The sequence below is a fragment of the Aotus nancymaae genome, unplaced genomic scaffold (genome assembly GCF_030222135.1).
Source record: "Aotus nancymaae isolate 86718 unplaced genomic scaffold, 86718_ANA_hifiasm-v0.15.2.pri h1tg000033l, whole genome shotgun sequence".
Taxonomy (NCBI): domain Eukaryota; kingdom Metazoa; phylum Chordata; class Mammalia; order Primates; family Aotidae; genus Aotus; species Aotus nancymaae.
This window is the reverse complement of record NW_026988447.1, coordinates 56,739,629-56,761,098: the sequence shown is the minus strand read 5'-3', so window position 1 is coordinate 56,761,098 and position 21,470 is coordinate 56,739,629. Positions and strand designations below refer to the sequence as shown.

The 21,470-nt window shown below is 40.4% G+C and overlaps 1 protein-coding gene, 1 non-coding gene and 1 pseudogene across 2 annotated transcripts; all 3 read left to right on the top strand.

Moving 5' to 3' along the window:
- The first annotated feature begins 896 nt into the window (after positions 1–896).
- On the top strand, positions 897–5,844 carry LOC105706256 (keratin, type I cytoskeletal 18-like; annotated as a pseudogene).
- A 1,350-nt stretch (positions 5,845–7,194) lies between these two features.
- Positions 7,195–20,925, top strand: OSTC (oligosaccharyltransferase complex non-catalytic subunit). The gene is made up of 4 exons (XM_021676395.2): positions 7,195–7,382; positions 12,339–12,432; positions 14,286–14,483; positions 20,344–20,925. The coding sequence occupies exons 1-4, from the start codon at positions 7,244–7,246 to the stop codon at positions 20,360–20,362; spliced, it is 450 nt and encodes a 149-aa protein (XP_021532070.1). The 5' UTR covers positions 7,195–7,243; the 3' UTR covers positions 20,363–20,925.
- LOC135277840 (U6 spliceosomal RNA) lies at positions 8,993–9,099 on the top strand. The gene has a single exon (XR_010345421.1). It is a non-coding gene; the product is annotated as a U6 spliceosomal RNA (small nuclear RNA).
- Positions 20,926–21,470: the final 545 nt, after the last annotated feature.

The window sequence follows — 21,470 nt, the reverse complement described above, 5'->3', positions numbered from 1 at the left end:
TCTTGCTATCCATGGAATTACTGCTGGACATTTTCCCATTCTCCTTCTCTGGTTCCAGGAAAAGCCTTCTCTGGTCCAGCTCTTTGACACAGCCGTAGTGTTGCCTGGAGCCATTATTAGAGTTCACTTTCATCAGTGCCCTCTCTTTCCAGAGGGTTCAAGCCCTATATTTATTTATAATCAAATTCTCATATTTCTGTCTGCACAGAACGATCTTCTATAGTATTTGCTTTACCACCACCCTCCCTGCTCTCCTCACTCCCAATCTGTCTCAGCCCCTCGCTTTCTCTCATCTGGACTTCCACACTAAGGTACTAAAAGGCATCTCTGCTTTAAGTCTTTTCTGTCATCTCATCTATTCTTCCAAACACAATACTGATCATTTCAATGTTTAAAATCCTTCAATACTTCTTTATGCCTATATCATGAAATCTAAAAGTATCATGACACTGAAAGACCCTCCCTAGTCAGGCTTCTTCTTTTTTAGGTCTCATCTCCACTTTTACTCCCCTGTCATCACCATCACTCTGTCATCACCTTCTTTGGGGCTTTCCCATCTCTCTGCCTTTGCTCAGGCTTGTCCACATGCCTGAAAATCCTTTTCCCAACCCAGGAATCCAGCTCTTCTATCAATGCTTCAGCTCAAATGTGAGTACTACTGTAAGCCTGCCTTTTCCTACGTGTGAGAGTTGGTTTTTTTTTTTTTTTTTTCAGATGGAGTCTTGCTGTGTTGCGCAGGCTGGAGTGCAACGGTGCAATCTCGGCTCACTGCAACCTCTGCCTCCTGGATTCAAGCGATTTTCTTGCCTCAACCTCTGAGTAACTGGGATTACGGGCATGAGCCACCATGCCTGGTTAATTTTTGTATTTTTAGTAAAGACGGGGTTTCACCATGTTGGCCAAGCTGGTCTCCTATTCCTGACCTCAAGTGATCCACATGCCTCAACCTCCCCATATGCTGGGATTACAGGCATGAGCCACCATGCCCTGCCTACTGGTGAGAATTAATCGCTATTTCCTCAGGTCTCTCAAAGCCCAATTGGCCCAAACCTCCAATAGGCATATGCTTCTCAGGCAGTTCTGCCATTGTGTGCATTCTCTTCAGCCTAGGATAACAGTTTCTTGGGGACAGGAGTTATGCATTAGTTACCTTAGCACTGCCAGCATTTAGGGCAGCTTGTTTCTGCTACATGCTCCATAAATGCTTGATGAATGAATGAATGAGTGGTGAACATTGTCGTCACCAGCACTGTTGTTTACTGTCTTTGTGTTGGTTGGTTTGATTTTTTGAATGGACAGATGTCCAAAATAGCTGTCTCCCCAAAGATAGGAAACAAACTCCTTTTATCCATTTTTGGGTGATAATCATCTCTCTTCTAGATGAGTCATATTCCCTCTTCGATATTCAGTGACTTAAATCCTGAGAGCTTAAACACTATCAACAAATTGTATATTACATTTGGTAGGAGAATGGGAGCCTGAAAAAATTGGTTAATATATTCAAAAATATATTTGTATCAAAATAAGACAATACTCTTATTACAGTGCTTATTTCTAAAGCTGCTTACATGGTCATAGCTGGTATTTGTAACATTCTTCTACTACCCATTTCCCATTCTCTTTGCCCTCAGCAAAAATCTCAGCTGGTTGTGGTTTCTTGCCTGCTGCAGTGACCTAAACCTTAATCCCTGAAAAGTCTAAGCCACTAACAGTCCTGCCTCTACTGGGTTGTTGTAATTTTCCATTAAAGTTTATTACAGGATAAGGGATTACTAAGGCATCTCGGGAGATCTACTGCATTCTAGACACACTCCTCCTTGCTGCCATTTTGTGATGCCAATCTAATTTCCCCTTAATTGTTAAGATAAATCTGCCTAGCCAATACAGCATTCTTTTGTTTTTTGATTCATTGGCATGAGGATTTGTGAAGTGGCTAGCTGACAGTCTCATCTCTCAAATTAATAGAACCATTAATGTGTTACTTGGTGGAAGTCTTCCTCCTTTGGTACTAATACTTCTAGATCAGTAGAGCCCAAAGTTAAGTAAAAGTGAGAGGAGCCATTCCCATTTCCTACACATGATTTCCGGACTTGTGAATTCTGACTGTGAGAGAAATATGCTGATTACTGATTTGCAGTACATATGCATCTTAGAAGACATGGACCTGCTCCCAAAGGGGTTGCCATCATAACTGAGTTTTCAAAAGACCATTCCATCATTCCGCATACTAAGATTAGTGAGTTTCATGAACATGAGCCAATGCCCACAATTCGTTTGCCGTCAGATGAGTTCCTTGGCCGGAAGCAATGCTGTATAGTAAATCATGGTGATGAATGTGACATTCGCTAGGCCTACAGAATAGTGATTTTGGTAGCAGCATTGTGGGTAAGGAAGGAAACTTTGTTCCAGTGTGTTTACTTCAGTACAAACCAGGTCGGCAAAGCCTGAGTCCTGTCCTCTCGCTCTCCTCCCCAGGCAGCATGAGCTTCACCACTGGCTCCACCTTCTCCACCAACTACCGGTCCGTGAGCTCCGTCCGGGTGCCCAGCTACGGCGCCCGGCCAGTCAGCAGCGCGGCCAGCGTCTATGCAGGCGCCGGGGGCTCTGGTTCCCGCATCTCCGTGTCGCACTCCGACAGCTTCCGGAGCGGCATGGGGGTCGGGGGCCTGGCCGTGGGGATGGCCACGGGTCTGGCAGGAATGGGAGGCATCCAGAACGAGAAGGAGACCATGCAAAGTCTGAACGACCTCCTGGCCTCCTGCCTGGACAGAGTGAGGAGCCTGGAGACCGAGAACCGGAAGCTGGAGAGCAAAATCCGGGAGCACCTGGAGAAGGGACCCCAGGTCAGAGACTGGGGCCATTACTTCAAGACCATCGAGGACCTGAGGGCTCAGATCCTCGCAAATACCGTGGACAATGCCCGCATCGTTCTGCAGATTGACAATGCTCATCTTGCTGCTGATGACTTAAGAGTCAAGTATGAGACAGAGCTGGCCATGCACCAGTCTGTGGAGAGCGACATCCATGGGCTCCACAAGGTCATCGATGACACCAATGTCACTCGGCTGCAGCTGGAGACAGAGATCGAGGCTGTCAAGGAGGAGCTACTCTTCATGAAGAAGAACCATGAAGAGGAAGTAAAAGGCCTACAAGCCCAGATTGCCAGCTCTGGGTTGACCGTGGAGGTAGATGCCCCCAAATCTCAGGACCTCACCAAGATCATGGCAGAAATCCGGGCTCAATATGACGAGCTGGCTTGGAAGAACCGAGAGGAGCTGGATAAGTACTGGACTCAGCTAATTGAGGAGAGTACTATTGTGGTCACCACACAGTCCACTGAGGTTGAAGCTGCTGAGATGACGCTCACAGAGCTGAGACGCACAGTCCAGTCCTTGGAGATTGACCTGGACTCCATGAGAAATACAAAGATCAACTTGGAGAACAGCCTGAGGGAGCTGGAGGCCCTCTATGCCCTGCAGATGGAGCAGCTCAACGGGATCCTTCTGCACCTGGAGTCAGAGCTGGCACAGACCCTGGCAGAGGGACAGCGCCAGGCCCAGGAGTAGGAGGCTCTGCTGAACATCAAGGTCAAGCTGGAGGCTGAGATTGACACCTACTGCCACCTGCTGGAAGATGGAGAGGACTTCAGTCTCAGTGATGCCCTGGACAGCAGCAACTCCATGCAAACCATCCAAAAGACCACCACCCGCCGAATAGTGGATGACAAAGTGGTGTCTGAGACCAACAACACCAAAGTTCTGAGACATTAGGCCAGCAGAAGCAGGGGACCCTTTGGGGAGCAGGAGGCCAATAAAAAGTTCAGAGGTCAAAAAAACCCAAAAAAACCAAGTGCCTACTGGACTATAGAGTAGTGCCATACTGTGGGCTCGTTGGTTTCTTCTATGGCAGACTGGGCACTCAGCCGTGGATCTAGCCAGATCAGCCTTAGTGAATGAAAGGCTGTGCATAGCTTCCATCCCTCCTGCCATGGCCACTTCGTCTGTAGGCCCTTTGGACACAAATGGATAGGGAAAGAGGCTGGCTGATGTCCACAGAATGGGCCATCTTGTCCACCTGATTCTAAAGCTCCTCCTATGCAGAGATTGCTCTTTGGTAGACACTCACATAAGGCACAGATGTCTTTACATTTTGTACACCTACAGGAAGGTCTATCCACATGCCCGTCCTCCAGGCCTCCTCAGTAATTTTCCTATTGTGTTTCTTCCCATTCCCCAACCATTTAACCAAATGATTGAACATTAATCACTGTAGATCTTCGACTCTTGCTATTGCTCCTTCCAGGCAAAATGAACAACCAGGTACACTGCTAAAGGTCTGCTCGATGGGAAGATTTTTTCTCACCACTTTCCTTAGGCCTGCCCCTCTCCCTCAAAATGAGGCTGTTGTGCAAAGCCCTCCACTTGCAGAGTGCCAGCACATTGTGCGGAACTATCTGTAAATCGGGCTTTCTTCTTCAGTCAACTGGTCATAGGTTGGTTGAAGGTATAATGCCATAGATATACAGGTTTAGAGACAACGTGGCAAAAAATAATAATGAATTGGTTCCTGGAGCAAACTTACTTTTTGGAAAGTGATAGTAATAATTTAACATATAAATTCAACATTTCATAAATAACAAAATTGCCGGCTGGGCGCAGTGGTACACACTTGTAATCCCAGCACTTCGGGAGCCCAAGGTGGGCGGATTACGAGGTCAAGAGATCGAGATCATCCTGGCCAAGACGGTGAAACCCCGTCTCTACTAAAAATACAAAAAATCAGCCGGGCATGGTGGCAGGCACCTGTTATCCCAGCTACTCAGGAGGCTGAGGCAGGAAAATCGCTTGAACCCGGGAGATGGAGGTTGCAGTGAGCCGAAATTGCACCACTGCACTCCAGAGCGAGACTCTGCCTCAAAAAAAAAAAAAATTGGCAAGTCAGAACACACTTACAATTCTTTTATTATTTATGAAATTATTTTTTATTTTAAAATTATATATTAATAATATATAATTCTATTTTTTCCACAATGTATATAGAAATTATGTGGCCCCAGTATATACAGGAAGAAGGATAAGTATATAAACGTGTACCATCTTAAACCTCTTAAATCTATTTTACTTGTAAAGCAATTGCCTTTTAGGTCTCATCCAATCACAGACTATACCACACCTTTTGAGTTTATTTCCCTTTCCAGGAGTCAGTTTTGTCATATGCAAAGTAGTCATACTAGTATTTACCTAACATAATTGTCATGAAGAGTATATAAGTACAAATGTAAATCACTTAACATAGTATCTGCCATGCAGTGGTGAATTAATGTTAAATTCTTTTTTAAGTTATAAAGGAAATTAAAAAACCTTTAATCCCTATGTTTTTCCTCATTTTTCCAAAGCAAAATATTTAATTTTAATTTTTTTCTGTATATCAAAGCAAAATGTTTTAATTGTTCCAAAGTGTTCCTTATTTATAGAACTGTGGGAATTTCAGTAACATTCTGCTTTACAGTGCCCAGAGAAACTTCCTACATATAAACGCTGGTTCTGGTGTAAATGCATTCATTATTGGTGTTATCATTGGCTTCTACATAAGCTAAGATTCATGTAGCTCCGTTAATACATAGGTAATAAGACTCTAGGGGAGACTCTCACTAATGAACAGTAAGGGCAGCAAGCCTCATCTGTACTTAGAATTGGATACTACAATGTTTTGATAGTATTTTCATTATGGTCTTCAAACCATTTCTTAACAATTGAGTTGTGAGCTAATTAGAAGTACAGAACCAATACATGGCATCCTATAAAAAAAAAACTATGGGCTTAGCAACAAGCAAATTTAAAAATATAAAAACATTGGCTCTATAATGTGTCGGTATGCTCTGGATTTATGTAATCAGTGACTCTTAACTCTTGCTCCAAAAGGAAGTTAACATTTGCAGAGTCTTAAAAGATTGTATATAAAAAAAGCAAAACAGAAAACAAAAGATCTTTTAGACCTTCTAGTCCATCTCTAATGACTAATTCTCCATCATATATTTTCATCCATTTAGATTGTAAATGTTGCCCAGACCAGAGATGGTGGTGGTTCACACTAGGGTGCTATTGGTGGAATGGTGAGGGGCAGATGAATTGGAGATATTTTGGTAGTACAGCCAAAGAGACCTGCTAATATTTTGGACAAAGAAATTTAGTAAGGTGAGAAATCCAGATGACTAAGATTTTTGGCCAGAATCATTTTACCATTTACCGACATACAGATGACCAAGAGAAGAGCAAAATTGAGAGGATGAGTTATTCAAAATAGTATTTTGGTCATGCCAAGCTATTAGCATTAAGGTATCCCTGTAGAGATGCCCTGTTGACATCTGTGATCCAGGCTGGATTTAAAAAAAAAAATTTGGTAATAGGCCAGGCGTGGTGGCTTACGCCTGTAATCCCAGCACTTTGGGAGGCACCGGCGGACGGATCACGAGGTCAGGAGTTCGAGACCAGCCTGGCCAACATGGTGAAACCCCTTCTCTACTAAAAATACAAAAATTAGTTGGGCGTGGTGGCCTGTGCCTGTAATCCCAGCTACTCAGGAGGCTGAGGTAGGAGAATCGCTTGAAACCGGAAGGCGGAGGTTGCAGTGAGCCGAGATCGCGCCATCGCATTCCAGCCTGGGCGAAAGAGCGGAAACTCCGTCTGAAAAAAAAATTGATAATATATTACTTTAGCTATTATTATTAAGTCTTATTATTACCACGACTACTTCGTGAAGTAAAAGCTCAGCAGCCTCCGGCTTTCCCTATCCCTTAAAAAAAACGATGAAAGACATTTCTACACAAAAGTTCCCATTCATTCTCCCGTTCTGGGAACCAAAGCGTCTCCTGTCCAATCAACTTCCAAATTTCCTGCGACAGCGAGTGGGAGGGGCTCAACTAGATTTGTCGACCTCCGCTTTTCTGGCTTGGCCACGTTAGAAGTCCTGCAGGTCCTTCAAGGTACATAAATCACCTTTTATCCTTTAGAAAAAAGTAGAGCATATTATCACAATTTAAGTTTAATTACTTAAATAACTTACACCACTTAATCATATTATTTGTTTGTTTTATTTATTTTCTTATTTTCTTCTATAAGTATAGAAACCATCTCCGAGCTTTACGGATCTGCGGGTCCTATCCCCGCGCACGCGCAGTTGTTAGGGAGGGCGGGCCTGTTTCCGGGTGGCGCGTGGGGCTGGTGGCCGCTGTGCTGCCATCAACATGGAGACCTTATATCGTGTCCCGTTCTTAGTGCTGGAGTGTCCCAACCTGAAGCTGAAGAAGCCGCCCTGGCTGCACATGCCGTCGGCCATGACTGTGTATGCTCTGGTGGTGGTGTCTTACTTCCTCATCACCGGAGGTAACTCGGGCTGTCTGGGGCCCGAGAGGCTGAGGCGCGGAGAACTGACCAGCCCCGAGAGGCGGGTCTGTTCCACTGACCCTCAGCGGGTGAAGCATCGCTCTGCTTTGAATCTTTTCTGAGGGTGAAGGGAGTTCTGGGGTCCGGAGTGTTAACGTCCAAGTTTATTCGCCCTCACGCCCTGTCCTTTGTCTTGAGAGAATTCGTGTTCTCACTCCCATTGCCTTTCCTCTCCTTCTAGCCCCCCTATCCCGGGGATCTGAGTCAAATATATTTTTCAAGCCTAAATTGTTGCTTGGTATTGCTTGCCATACGTTGTTTAACAAAGGTCCTGGGAAAGTGTAGTTTGGCCAACTCTGCTTCCATGGTTGGTCAAGAGCTTGTGGAACTTTTAAACTTGTCTTTGTCCGGGAACCGTGGAAGAGACTTTACAGTCTTTAGATTTGTTGGCTCAAACCAACGGTCCTGTGTTGCTTTTTGCATGATCTACAATAAATATGAATGGAATTTTCTGAAAATCACAGATTTGATAAATATTTGAGATTGGAGATGAGATTTGCAGACGATACTGTATTTCAGTGGGCAGAGGTTGAGAAGTAAAAAAATAAGATAAATAGCATTACTATTAAATGCTTCTGAATTATCTATCATCTTATTCTGTCCTTTTCAGATAGAAAATTGCAAAGGGGCGTTGCCTTATGTACTGGTGAGTTGGCAATCCGGCTACAGTCTTTTCAGAGCCACTACCCTTTCAGACCACAGTTCCAAGATTTGCTTAGAGCTGTGCTACTGTACGTTTAGATGTACTTAACTTGGAAATTATAAAATTAATTTAGATTTGGGGAAGTGTAGTTGGAAATTATAAAATTAATTTAGATTTGGGCAAGTGTTGTAGTTGGAAATTATAAAATTAAAGCTACGGATTTGGGACAGCAAAAGTAATTCTGCTTTTAAGGGAGTGGCCATATAATTGTTATTTTCATAGATGTTTTGTGAGAATAGTAGACACTGAAGGGGGAGAATTCAAACTGAGAGAGCTGAGTTCTAGAAGGCACCTTTGAATTTACCGCCTTCCCCCAATCTAGAATAGTGAGAATTAACATGTTCATTTAAATAAATTAAATTAAAATATCTGAGTTACTTTTAAATACTTTTTTGTTAACAAGATACTATCTAGCATTGCATTAGCATTAACATTTGCTCACCAAGTTAATAGCTACTGTACTGAATAAACAAAATTTAAAATACATGTGGCTTTTAAAAAATAATAGAGTTGTGGCCGGGTGCTGTGGTTCACACCTGTAATCCTAGCACTTTGGAAGTCCAAGGCGGGTGGATCACGAGGTCAGTTCGAGAACAGCCTGCCCAACATGGTGAAACCCGGTCTCTACTACAAAGACAAAAAATTAGCCAGGCATGGTGGCAGGTGCCTGTAATCCCAGCTACTCGGGAGGCTGAGGCAGAAGCATCGCTTGAACCCAGGAGGAGGAAGTTGCAGTGAGCCGAGATCACACCACCACACTCCAAGCTGGGCGACAGAGTGAGATTCTGTCTCAAAAAAAATAAAGAGTTTTAAAAATAATATAGAATAATTTTAATATTATTATTGAGTGCTCTCTTTGGCAGCACATATACTAAAATTTGAATGATACAGAGAAGATTACCGTGGCCCCTGTGCAAGCATGACTTGCAAATTTGTGAAGTGTTCCATATTTTGCACAGTTCACAGTTCACGTAGGTCATTGGACCAAAAAACAAAAAAAAGAATGTCATTATTCAATAATAATAATGAATAATGCTAGTTTCTTTTTTGTAACCCTTACTTCCCTTGGAGTTGGATCCTTTGCGAGAAGCCTCAGTTTTCTTTGTGGCCCTCTTTTTTTCCCTGTTGATTACTGTAATGGGGAGATTCTTTGTCCTAACCTTGATGGAAAGTGGAAAGGATGCCTTTTAGTGGCCAGGTCTATCAGGTATCTTGTATGATGATTTGGCTTTGCCACTGGAAGGGAAGAAGTCTCTTCTAAAAACTGAGTGCACCTTTATAAATAAACGATATTTATTGCTGACAAATAGCAAATAGATATTGAGTCCCTGTTAAGTTTCAGGCACTAGGTACTGGAGATAATTGAACAAAACATAAGGACCTTGACCTCCGGAAGCTTGTAATGCCATAGTTGAGACAGGTTAAATGTCACATAATTTTTTTGTCCATTAAAAATGGCCACAAAAATGGGCTGAGCACAGTGGCTCACACCTGTAATCCAACACTTTGGGAGCCTGAGGCAGGTGGATCATTTGAGCCCAGGAGTTCGAGGCCAGCCTGGGCAACATGGTGAAACCCTGTCTCTACTAAATATATAAAAAATTAGCCAAGCGTGGTGGTACACGCCTGTTGTCCCAGCTACTTGTGAGGCTGAGGCAGGAGAGTTGCTTGTTCCTGAGAGGCAAATGTTTGCAGTGAGCCGAGGTCGTGCCACTGCACTTCAGCCTGGGTGACAGAGCGAGACTGTTATCAAAAACAACACACCCCAAAATTAGCCACGCTTGGTGGTGCAGGAGGTTGAAGTGGTAGGATCGCCTGAGCCTGGGAAGCCAAGGCTACAGTAAGCTGTGATTGTGCCACTGCACTCCAGCCAGGGCGACAGAGCAAGACCTTGCCTCAAAAAATAAAAACAAACAAAAAAGTGGTTACAAATATGGTGAAAGAACAAGAGGTTTTTGAGAAAATAAAGGGAGTTGGAAGCATCTTCTGGGTTGGGTGTGGTTCCTGAGGAAATGATAGGTAAGCCAAAATCTGAAAGGTTGAGGGAAAGGATATGCTAGGCAGAGGAAAAAGTAGGACATATATGGTACCAAGATACCAATTAGGTGGCCTTTGAAGTTGACTTAGACTATACTAGGTTTATGGCAATGGAGATTAGGATAATAAAATGAAAGATACGTTGGTAGTAGATTCAGTAGGTCTTGAGGAATTCATTGGGTTTAGGGGGAGAATGAAGTGGGAAGGAATCTTACAGGCTTCTGGTTTGAGCACCTGAATAGATGGAAGTATCATTTCCTAAGATTGAAGAAACAGAGTGTTTGGTGGAGAATGGTGCACCAGAGGTTGTTTTGGGATATAATTAGTTGGATATGTCAAATGTGTAGATAGGAATCCAGACCTGAGAAAAGAGGCCTGTGTTGAATGAAGTTGGTCAACTAACAGACATTTCTGGAACTCCCATGAGACATTGAAGAGCATAGGCCAAGTCCCTGTTCTTAAGGAGCTTACATGTAATTCTAATGGTACTGGCATTATTTGAGAGACCTTGGCACATCACATCGAGAGTCTTTAGCACATGAAATTGAAAGCCCTGGGAGTTCACTCGAGAGAATTAGAAGAGGACAGTGGACCAATCCCTGAGGGCCTCCAACATTTAGTGATTTTATAACAGAAGAGCCCCAATAGAGAGATAGCAGGAAAACATGAAGAGGTGTATCATAAAAGCCATAAGAAGAGGTGTTTTTCAAGCAATGGGTTTAGTAAACTGGATCGAGTGCTGCCAAGAAATCTCCTAAGTTGAGAACTGAAAAGTGTCCATTGAATTTGACAACATGGAGATCATTGGTGACCTTAGAAAGAGCAGTATCAATGGCAGAAGCCAGATTGGATTCAGTTAAAGAATGAAGGGTAAGTAAGGAAGGGGAGATGGAAAGTTTGCCTAAGTCTTTCCAGAAGAAAGTCTGACTTCCTTTCAAAAAGGAAAGAGAGAAATAGGATGTTATCCAGGAGGATCTGAAGTCAAGGAGGGTTGATGTAGGTAAGGAGAGGTTGAAAATACAGGAGTGAGGAGATATCCAAAGGAATAAAATCCCTGAGAGACCAAGTGGGAATGAACTCCTGATAGCTGCAGAAGGGATCCCACATAATAGGAGGTGTGAATCTTCCTCTGTGTAGCTAGAAAGGAGGAGGTGAGGATGGATGCAGGTACCAGGTATTTGTAGATTGGTGGGGAGAAGACAAGGGAATTCCTATATGATTGATTTTGTCAGGCTAGGATGAGGGAGATAGGCTTGTTATACTTACAAAAAGCTGGAGATGAAGACGTTCGAGAACAGTGGAGAAGGTAGAGTAGATACTGACAGAGATTGAGAAAACTGTTAGTGTTGATGAACCTTAATGTTCATCACCATGATGTCATTATGACATAATGGTGGATATTAATGTTAATGATTATGAATCTCTAGTATTGCCATTCTGCCTGATAGCATGGTTTTGAAATGTCTCCTTGTTTTATATTTAAGCAATTTCTCTAGTTATTTTTCAATTTATAGAAACAAATCTAATCATATCTAAGACAATTTTTGTGAACTAAAGTATAACCTTTAATGTTAAATGTTTTTTATACTAAAGTCATTCCTGAGTATTAGTAACTGTTACTGGGTGAATTTCCTTTATGAAATTTGTACTTCTTTTAGATATCATATTGTTTTTGAAGTAATTGTTAAACATTGAGTTGAATGTCTGAATGATTTATCAGAACCTTAGATTAGTTGGGCCTCATTTGGTTATGATAATACAATCAAAGCATTGGCTGAACACGGCGGCTCACACCTGTAATCCCAGTACTTTGGCAGACCGAGGCGGGTGGATCACTTGAGGTCAGGAGTTTGAGATCAGCCTGACTAATATGGTGAAACCCTGTCTCTATTAGAAATACAAAAATTAGCTGGGTGTGGTGGAGGGCACCTGAAGTCTCAGCTACTCCAGAGGCTGAAGCAGGAGAATTGCTTCAACCTGGGAGATGGAGTTTGCAGTAAGCCAAGATCGTGTCACTGCACTCTCAGGCTGGGCAACAGAGCGAGACTCTGTCTCCAAAAGAAAAAGTAAATGAACCTTAGGGGACAATGAAAACTATAATCCTGTTTTCAAAAATTAGGAATACAATCTAATCTGTTCTATTGTCTTTCTTATAGGAATAATTTATGATGTTATTGTTGAACCGCCAAGTGTTGGCTCTATGACTGATGAACATGGGCATCAGAGGCCAGTAGCTTTCTTGGCCTACAGGTAAAAGATACCTTTTTGAATGATTTGATGGCAGGAAAGAAGGTTGCTGGGGTATGCCTGCTTATTTAAAAATAGAGTGAAATCGGCTGGGCATGGTGGCTCACACCTGTAATCCCAACACTTTAGGAGGCTAAGGCAGACAGATCACAAGGTCAAGAAATCAAGACCATCCTGGCCAACATGGTGAAACCTTGTCTCTACTAAAAATACAGAAATTGGCTGGGCTTGGTGGCGCACGCCTGTAGTCCCAGCTACTCGGGAGGCTGAGGCAGGAGAATCACTTGAACCTGGGAGGCAGAGGTTGCAGTGAGCTGAGATTGCGCCACTGCACTCCAGCCTGGGTGACAGAGTGAGACTCTGTCTTAAAAGAAAAAGGAGTAAAACCTATGGGATCCATCTGTATTTAGACAATTAGCTGTTTTAAAATGCTGAGTTCTGAAATGGCAGAAAGTGAGTCAAGAGCAAGAGTATATTGTTTATTTATTAAGAAATAAAGTATTTCATAATGATCGATATATCACCAATTTACAGTAGGGTGTCAGTTTAAACAACATTTATTGATTGTTCTGGGGGTCAGTGAACTACAGCCACTTTTTTTCCCCCAAATAAAGTTTTATTGGAGGTAAGCATGCCCATGTGTTATATATGATGTTCGGCTGCTTTCAAGCTACAGTGGCTGAGTTGAATAAGTGTGACACAAACCACATGGCCTGCAAGCCTAAGATATTTACTATATGGGCATTTAAGAAAGTATTTCTGAACTATGCCCTGGACTATAATATTAAATAACAAAAATATTTTTGAGACTTGAGGGTTCTATTTTAGCAGTGAAACCCCATTCTAGTGCGGTTTTGTTCTTCTGAACAATGCTTATATTGCTTTCTAAAATTTACTTGATAAATATCTACCTAAACATAGCCATATATTTTTATTTGCAGTAATGCTATTTATGCATAGAATATTTCTGGAAAGATTTACTGTTATTCTCTGTGGAGGGGAGTTAATGACAGGTTGATGGTAAGGAGTCCTTTCATAGTGCCCTCTTTCATACTGTTTGAATTTTTAACCTGGTGCATATATTGTGTTTTCAATGAAAACAATTAATTGATCAAAAAAAAAAAAAAAACACAACCCTATTTACATATGCCTATGTGTAATCATCTCTTTAACAAGAAATTTTCTTTTTGAGGTCCCTAACTATGAGAATTTGATGAAAGCTATGTATCCCTAGAAAAATATCTCTCTCTCTCTCTCTCTCACACACACACACACTCACACACTCACACACTCTTTTACATATAATTATAAGGGCTTATAGCTCACTGAAGTTTTTGTGGGATTCATGGAACCTTAAGAACACTTTTTAAAATATTTCCATTTGAAACAAGAAGTTTATTATTATTAACATAAAACTTCAAGAAACACATCTGACCAATTCAAAATTAGTTTGAAATTGATAGTAGAAATTTAAATAGCATAACTTTTTTAAAAGCTAAGCTAAAGTTCTGGGTAAAGCATTCATATACATAAAATATGAGTATTTATATGAATGATTGTGTTAGTTGAGGTTTTACAACTTTTTTTGAATGTGAACTCCATGAAGACAAAGATTTTTGTCTGTTTTATTTATTGTTATATCCCCCAGGACCTAAAACAGTGCTTGCTACCAAATAGACTCAATAAATATTTGTTGAATGGAAAGATGAATATCCAGAGGTGTAGTAAAATAGTTGTAAGGGTCAGAATAAGAAATTTAGCACAAAAATGTCTTAGCACAATGGAAATAGGAATTTCAACTTAAGGGGAAACATTTCTATTTATTATCTTCCTATGGTCATTCTTTTCTTTTCCAGAGTAAATGGACAGTATATTATGGAAGGACTTGCATCCAGCTTCCTGTTTACAATGGGAGGTTTAGGTTTCATAATCCTGGACCGATCGAATGCACCAAATATCCCAAAACTCAATAGATTTCTTCTTCTATTCATTGGATTCGTCTGTGTTCTATTGAGTTTTTTCATGGCTAGAGTATTCATGAGAATGAAACTGCCGTAAGTTATTTGTGTAATCAGCAACTTATGTAACAAACTGATAAAATGATTACCTGGAAAACATAAAGTCATAGGAGATTTAATTTAACTTTCATTTACACAGGTGAAAAATCCAGAAACCAAATGTATCTGTGACTTGGTCAAGGGTATAGCTATAGTTAATAAAAATGGAAGCCAGTAGATCTTCTTAGTTGTTACCCCATGAAGTTTCATGAGAAAATTTAGTTACTTTGTTCTGGCATCAATGACTGAAGATAGTCATTGTTTCTTTAAAATGCGTTTTGGCTAATCTGTAACACAGGATTCTAGTAGTAATAACGGTAGGGAATAGCTTCAAATCACTCATTGTTGCTGTTCTTTGAGTATTGGTGGGAAGAAAACCCATTACGCATTGCATGGGAAAGGAGAGTTATTGCCCTTCAAAAAGATGGGAAAAGAATGTTTATATGTGTGTGTGTGTTCAATGTGCATTTTAAGATTATTTTTGTTCAGAAAACTTTCAGTATCTTCAGAAGAAAAATAAATTGGCTTATGGCATCTTTTATAATTCTGTTTATGATTATTGACTTGAAATATGAACAGATATAATCGCATTTCCATATATTCTGATTTAATCTATGGGTGCATTAGTAACTATGGTAACAACAGGAAATTTGGGCAAGCATACTCCAAAGATTAGCTCTTAGTATTTTCTTTTTTAGGGACTGTGTTAAACATCAAGTGTCAACTATACTGATTCTTAGTGTGTTTGAGTTTTACAGATTCACTTGTTTTATGACTTAACCTGTCCGTTGTCTGTAACACACCTGGGGTAGAATGGGCAAAAGTACTTATCCCACAATCATCATGTTCCCATTTTAGCGCTGGCAGGATGTGAGGGAGAGCATGGAGTTCTTTGTCAGCTGAGTATCTGTGTGTCCATATAGCTGCCTCAGTTTTCTCTGGCAGCAGCTCTTATTTTCATTTGGGGAAAGCATTTCTGGCCATTAGCTAAGTTGTATGAAGACTAAAGTACACCAGCCTCTTCTTTTTGTTCGTTGTTTTTCTGCTCCTAGTGGAAGTAAGTCACCACAGCATGGTAAGTTATACTGGTTATAGAAGAGACTGAAGTTTTCATTAGCAGAGCAAGAAAAGAGGAGATTCCCAGGGAGGATAAAGAGGTTATTGAAAAATAATGAATCGTCATTAGATTGTCTTTAGCTGCCACTCTCAGGGCAGCTTGAACTTAAAAGCAGAATCTTTTTTTTGTTTGTTTTTGTTTTTTTTTCAGACGGAGACTTGCTCTGTCACCCAGGCTGGAGTGCAATGGTGTGATCTCAGCTCACTCTAACCTCCGCCTCCCAGGTTCAAGCCATTCTTCTGCCTCAGCCTCCTGTGTAGCTGGGATTACAGGCACCTGCCATCATGCCCAGCCAAAAGCAGAATCTTAAAAATTAAAAAAATAAAAGGTGGCCTGTGGTGGCATGGTAATGCTCTAAAATTAGGCAAGGTGTTCAATTGGAGAAGGAGGGATAGGTTCCTACATTCAGGCAAGTCTGTTACAAAGCTGTCTAAAACTGCTTGAAATACATACTATTTAATTGAGGACAAAAGGTCTGCCTTATTCCAGCCAGCAAAAATGGCCTTTTAGCAGTTTCACCTAGTGTTTATTGAGCTTGAGAAGAAAAGCTAAGAAGCTTCTGGATAAATCCTGAGATCATGTTCAGAAAACAAGTTCTCTTAAAGGGAGAAAAGAATAAAAAATACGAATATAATAATATTTAACATCATTTAGGGAATGATATGATGCATATATATGATTTCATGTAATTGAAATTTAGCCCTATAAATACTGTGACATTCATTTTTGGCAGACCGCTTTCTAAATTATTTGTTGTATTACACATTAACACTCAAATTTATATACAGCAAATATTTATTATTTGATACCTATTATTTGCTGGACACTGTGAGATTAAGCATAATTTAACCTTGACTAAGGGTCATTTTACATTTCTGTTATACATAGTACTACTTTTCAGTTTTGTTGATTTCACTGGTCTGTCACTTCTCCTGGTGATCAGTATATACCTATTGTAATTTCATCCTTTCCTTCTTCTTTCCAGTTTGCTGGTTATTCTATGACTTGAGGGAATAGATAACCTAGGTATTAATTGCCTTTTAAATCAGTCCTGGCTGAAGGAGAGCTTAATGGCTTGGCTTTGTAACCATAGTTTCAGATGTTTGAGTCTCATGTGCTTCTAGATTTGGAGCTATAGAGAATTAAGGCTTTAGAGAATCTGGCAGCTGGATTGTTTCAGTGACTAAAAAGCTCATATCCAAGTTTCATTTTTAGCAAATAAGGGAGATAATTCTAAAGAAACAAAACATTTGTACAGCTGCTGAGGCCAATTTGTAGTAGAGAGGGTGAGGAATTTGGAATCCAGTTTTGGGCTGCCATTTATTAACTCTGAGACTTTGGATTAGTTCTGTGAACTCTCTTGGCCTCAGGTTCCAAAGCTGTTAAATGAAGTATTAACAATAATATACCTTGGGGAGTTACAGTTGTCAAGATTAAATGAGAAGGTGTGCTGTCAAGCATAATGTAAGTGTTAATCAATGTCAGTGTTTTCATTCTAAAGTTAGAGTCCTAACAGTTCTGTGTTTCAGGTTAGATTATGGCCACAGTTTCAAAAATACATGAATAAACCATTACTGTTTCTAAAAGAAGAAAGTGAGGTTTCCATTTCTCAGACCACTGGAGTAGGCAGTAGACCAGCAGTGAGGAGGCTTGTGTTTTAATGATGGTTCTGTTTTATATTCCGGCCTTGTGATTTTGAGCAAACCACTTAGTTGCTGTCACACTCTTCAACTGTAAAATGAGACTAATCTTGTTTCACACACTTTTTTAAGATTGTTGCAAGGGTTAAATGCAGTAATACATGTGACAGTGTTTTGAGAAATCTCTGTTAGTACTAACCTGGCACAGTGCTTGCTTTAATTTACTGAAGGCACTGAATGATTATTGAAAAAATGACCTTAAAATAAAGATTAAATAGAAGATTCTCCATGGTGGCTTCTCCTATATCTAGTTGGTTTTTGATTCTTGATTTACTTTTTATTGTATTTTTCTGCAATTTTACTTATGTAAAATTCTCACAGGCCTGAATATAAGATTATGAAATTTTCTGGGTCATGAGAGGGGGCTAATAATTGTAATATAATAAGTGTATTTTAGCAATTTCATTTTTATTCCCTACCAAGAAGTATAGTAATTTATTTGTTCTTCTTTTCTCTTTTCTAACATGCTATCTTTATAGCATTATAATATTTTTTAGTATCTCTAAAATTTTCCTTAAGGTAAGGCTGTTTTAAGTTTGGCAGCTTTGAACAGGACATGTGTATTTAAATATTCTTTTCTCTCTACATACAGGTTGACAAGCATAGGTCACCCACTAATTACAAGGAAGGATGCTATAATATATAACTGAATTAAGAGATAGAGTACAAAGTGTATATTCACATATAGGAGTATGCAAATGACAGGAAGTTACTCCTAGTGAGTCCTTAATACCCTTGTTTCATAGTGTAAGCTAGCTGTTGGGTACTTTCTACTATAGAATGCAGATATTAGTGGATACTTGCTTAAAATCTTCTTGAACCTTTTTGTGTGTGTGTGAAGCTTATGTTTTAAAGTATCCTTTTTGTGACATATCAGGCATTATGGTAGCAAATTTATGTGGGGTCTTTAAAGTCAGTGTATATAAAAAGTTGTTAGAGAACCTTTTTATTTTGTAATTTTTGTTTAATTTTGGAGTTGGGAGGAGGTGAGAAGTATCAGGTTGTAAAGGTGGTTGTGGTAGATGAAAGTTCTCTTTCCTCACAGTATGGATTGGCCAGGCTGATACAACAGAAAGAAAAGAAGGTATGAGTTCTAGGTTGATTGCATTGGCTGAACACAAGTCTAAGTCGTGTAGGGAGTCAAGTGAGTTCAGAAGCTGAGAAGGAGGAAACTCAATATTCTTGAGTATCTGCTGTGTGCCAAGCACTGGAGGAGACCTCAGTATTATCAAGTATTTTTTAAACCCTATGTTACCAGTGAGGAAACTTGGGACTCTAAAAATAGCAGCTGACATCTGAGTTATAACTATGAGTAGCTGGTACTGTAGGAGTAGATGCTCTTATAATCCTTAAAACCCTTTGAGGTAGCTCCATTTTACAGATGAGGAAACTGAGTGAGGTTTGCCCAGGCTCACACAGTAAGTGGTAGAAGCAGGGTCAAACGGAGAGGTGTTCTGAAGAAGCCGTAGATGAGTATAGGGTGTAGTAAATGCGCCCCCCTTTTTTTTGAGATGGAATTTCGTTCTTGTTGCCCAGGTTGGACTGCAATGGCGTGATCTCGGCTCACTGCAACGTCCGCCTCCTGGGTTCAAGCGATTCTCCTGCTTCAGCCTCCCAAAGTGCTGGGATTACAGGCATGAGCCACTGCGCCTGACGCAATAAAAATCCTTTCTTAATGTGGATACTTGTACATAATTTTTCCATTTTTTCCTGATCCTGCCGATCCTTAATTAATAATAGACTTTAAGGGTTTATTGTCAAAGGAAAGGTTTGGAACTTTTATAACACCAGATTTAATGCTTTAATTTAAAGGGGATTTCAGAGCCTAACTTGCATATTTAATAAAAGGACCTCCTGTTTGATCAGCATGAAGTTTGACCTTACCAGCAGGTACAGCTAAAGCTCCTGTTATCCAGACATTTCCTAAAGTATTAGAGGTTCAGGGGCAGATGTTTGTGCACACTGTTTTTTGAAGTCTCAAAGATTCACCTTCCAGTCCTGAACGGCTTCTGTATTTCCCACTTCTTTTCTGGTAATATTAAGGTTTTTAGAAATCCAAACCAGTTTCTTCCCATAAAAACCAGTTTGATTTTTGTTGTACTTCTGAGAACCCAAAGTAGATTGATTCTGGCTCTTAACTTTAACTTTTGGATACCATTTTCTTTCCTTTCCTTCCTTTTCTTATTCTGTGTTGTTTAGCATATTGCTTTGTAATTTAAAGAGGGAAGGGCCTGGTGCGGTGGGTCACGCCTGTAATCCCAGCATTTTGGGAGGCTGAGGTGGGTAGATTACCTGGCGGGGGGTGGGGAGGTGGGGAGGTGTTCGAGACCATCCTGGCCAACATGGTGAAACCCCATCTCTACTAAAAATACAAAAATTAGCTGGGCGTGGTGGCAGGTGCCTGTAATTCCAGCTACTCGGGAGGCTGAGGCAGGAGAATCGCTTGAACCCAGGAGGTGGAGGTTGCAGTGAGCTGAGATCGCACCATTACACTGCAGCCTGGAAAACAAGAGCGAAACTCCGTCTCAAAAGAAAAAAAAAGTGAAAAAACCTTTGCCGGGCTTCAGGCTTGTAATCCTGGCACTTTGGGAGGCTGAGGCTGGCTGATCGAGTGAGGTCAGGAGTTTCAGACCAGCCTAGCCAAGATGGTGAAACCCTGTCTCTACTAAAAATACAAAAATTAGCTGGGCGTGGTGGTAGGCATCTGTAATCCCAGCTACTTGGGAGGCTGAGGCAGGAACCACTTGAACTTGGGAGGTGGAGGTTGCAGTGAGCCGAGATCATGCCATTGCACTCCAGCCTGAGTGGCAAGAGCAAAACTTAGTCTCAAAAAATAAAAAGAGGGAAGGATAGCAGAACAAAGGCTTAGTAATTTATTTGTATATTGGGGTGAAGGGGGCCAGATATGAAATAAGAACCATAATGAAGAATCATATAATTATATTTTTGGATTGTCAGTTGATATATCATAAAATTTGTTTTGGCATTTTGAAACATTGCTTCCTTTTCACTTTTTGTGCTTATAATTTTATTTCTGCAGGGGCTATCTGATGGGTTAGAGTGCCTTTGAGAAGAAATCAGTGGATACTGGATTTGCTCCTGGCAATGAAGTTTAAAGGCTATACCAATCCTCTAATATGAAATGTGGAAAAGAATGAAGAGCAGCAGTAAAAGAAATATCTAGTGAAAAAGCAGGAAGTATATTGAAACTTGGACTAGAATTTCTTTCTTGGTTTAAAGAGACAAGTTGATCACAGTATTTTGTTTTTCCTGCTGACCTACTGCTATACCAATGATGTTGAGTGGCATTTTATTCTTAGTTTTTCATTTCTTAAAGAAAATATACTCCATATCTACAACTATAATATCAAATAAAGTGATTATTTTTTACAACCCCCTTAACATTTTTTGGAAATGACATTCTGATTTTCAGAAAGTAATATAAAATCAAAAAGCAAGATTCCATAAGCTGAGAACTCTGGACAGCTGATCAGCTTTACCTCTGGTGCTTTGCCTTTAACTAGAGCGTGTGATGATAGATTATTTCAGATACGTATGTAAGACTGTTTCCTGAACAATAAGATGTATGAAAGGAGCAGAAATAAATACTTTTTCTAATTAATACCTTTTATATTTGGTTTTTGACTGACAATGTTAAGGTTTTGGTCTATTAATCATCCAGTCCCATCTTATGACTTCTTTAGCTAGTTTTGGTAGCCTATATAATTGGCAGGATGCCTTGAGAAGTAGCATCTTTATATCCTTGCACATATTCAAGCACAGACTGAATATCTATTTCAGAGTTGTAAATGTGAATGTGTAGTTGAAAGTTCCCTTCAGGCATTCATTTTCAGTAGTTGACACAATTTGAGAGCCTGTAGAAACATCTCTGGACCAGTCTGGTCTTGATTTCTTCAATCCAGGCCTTTGGTTCTCCCTCACTGGCCGTGGGCTTCACTTCCCTGATGGCTCCATTCATTCTTTCCTAAGATCTTCAAGTTTATCTTGAAACTTTCTCTCAAATGAGCTTTTTCCTGCTTATTCCAAGGCTGATTTAATTCTAACCATTCTTTAAGTAAAAAAACGACTTACTCATTTATTCAGAAAGTTCTGAGCCTTTTTCATGCTAGGCAGCACTGAGGATGTCATGGTGAGTAAAATGAATGA

Excerpts from the sequence above, each read along its gene's own strand:
- OSTC (XM_021676395.2), top strand. The coding sequence starts at position 7,244 with ATGGAGACCTTATATCGTGTCCCGTTCTTAGTGCTGGAGTGTCCCAAC. Across the intron at positions 7,383-12,338 it reads TTACTTCCTCATCACCGGAG|GAATAATTTATGATGTTATT; the intron begins GTAACTCGGGCT and ends TCTTTCTTATAG. Across the intron at positions 12,433-14,285 it reads GTAGCTTTCTTGGCCTACAG|AGTAAATGGACAGTATATTA; the intron begins GTAAAAGATACC and ends TTTCTTTTCCAG.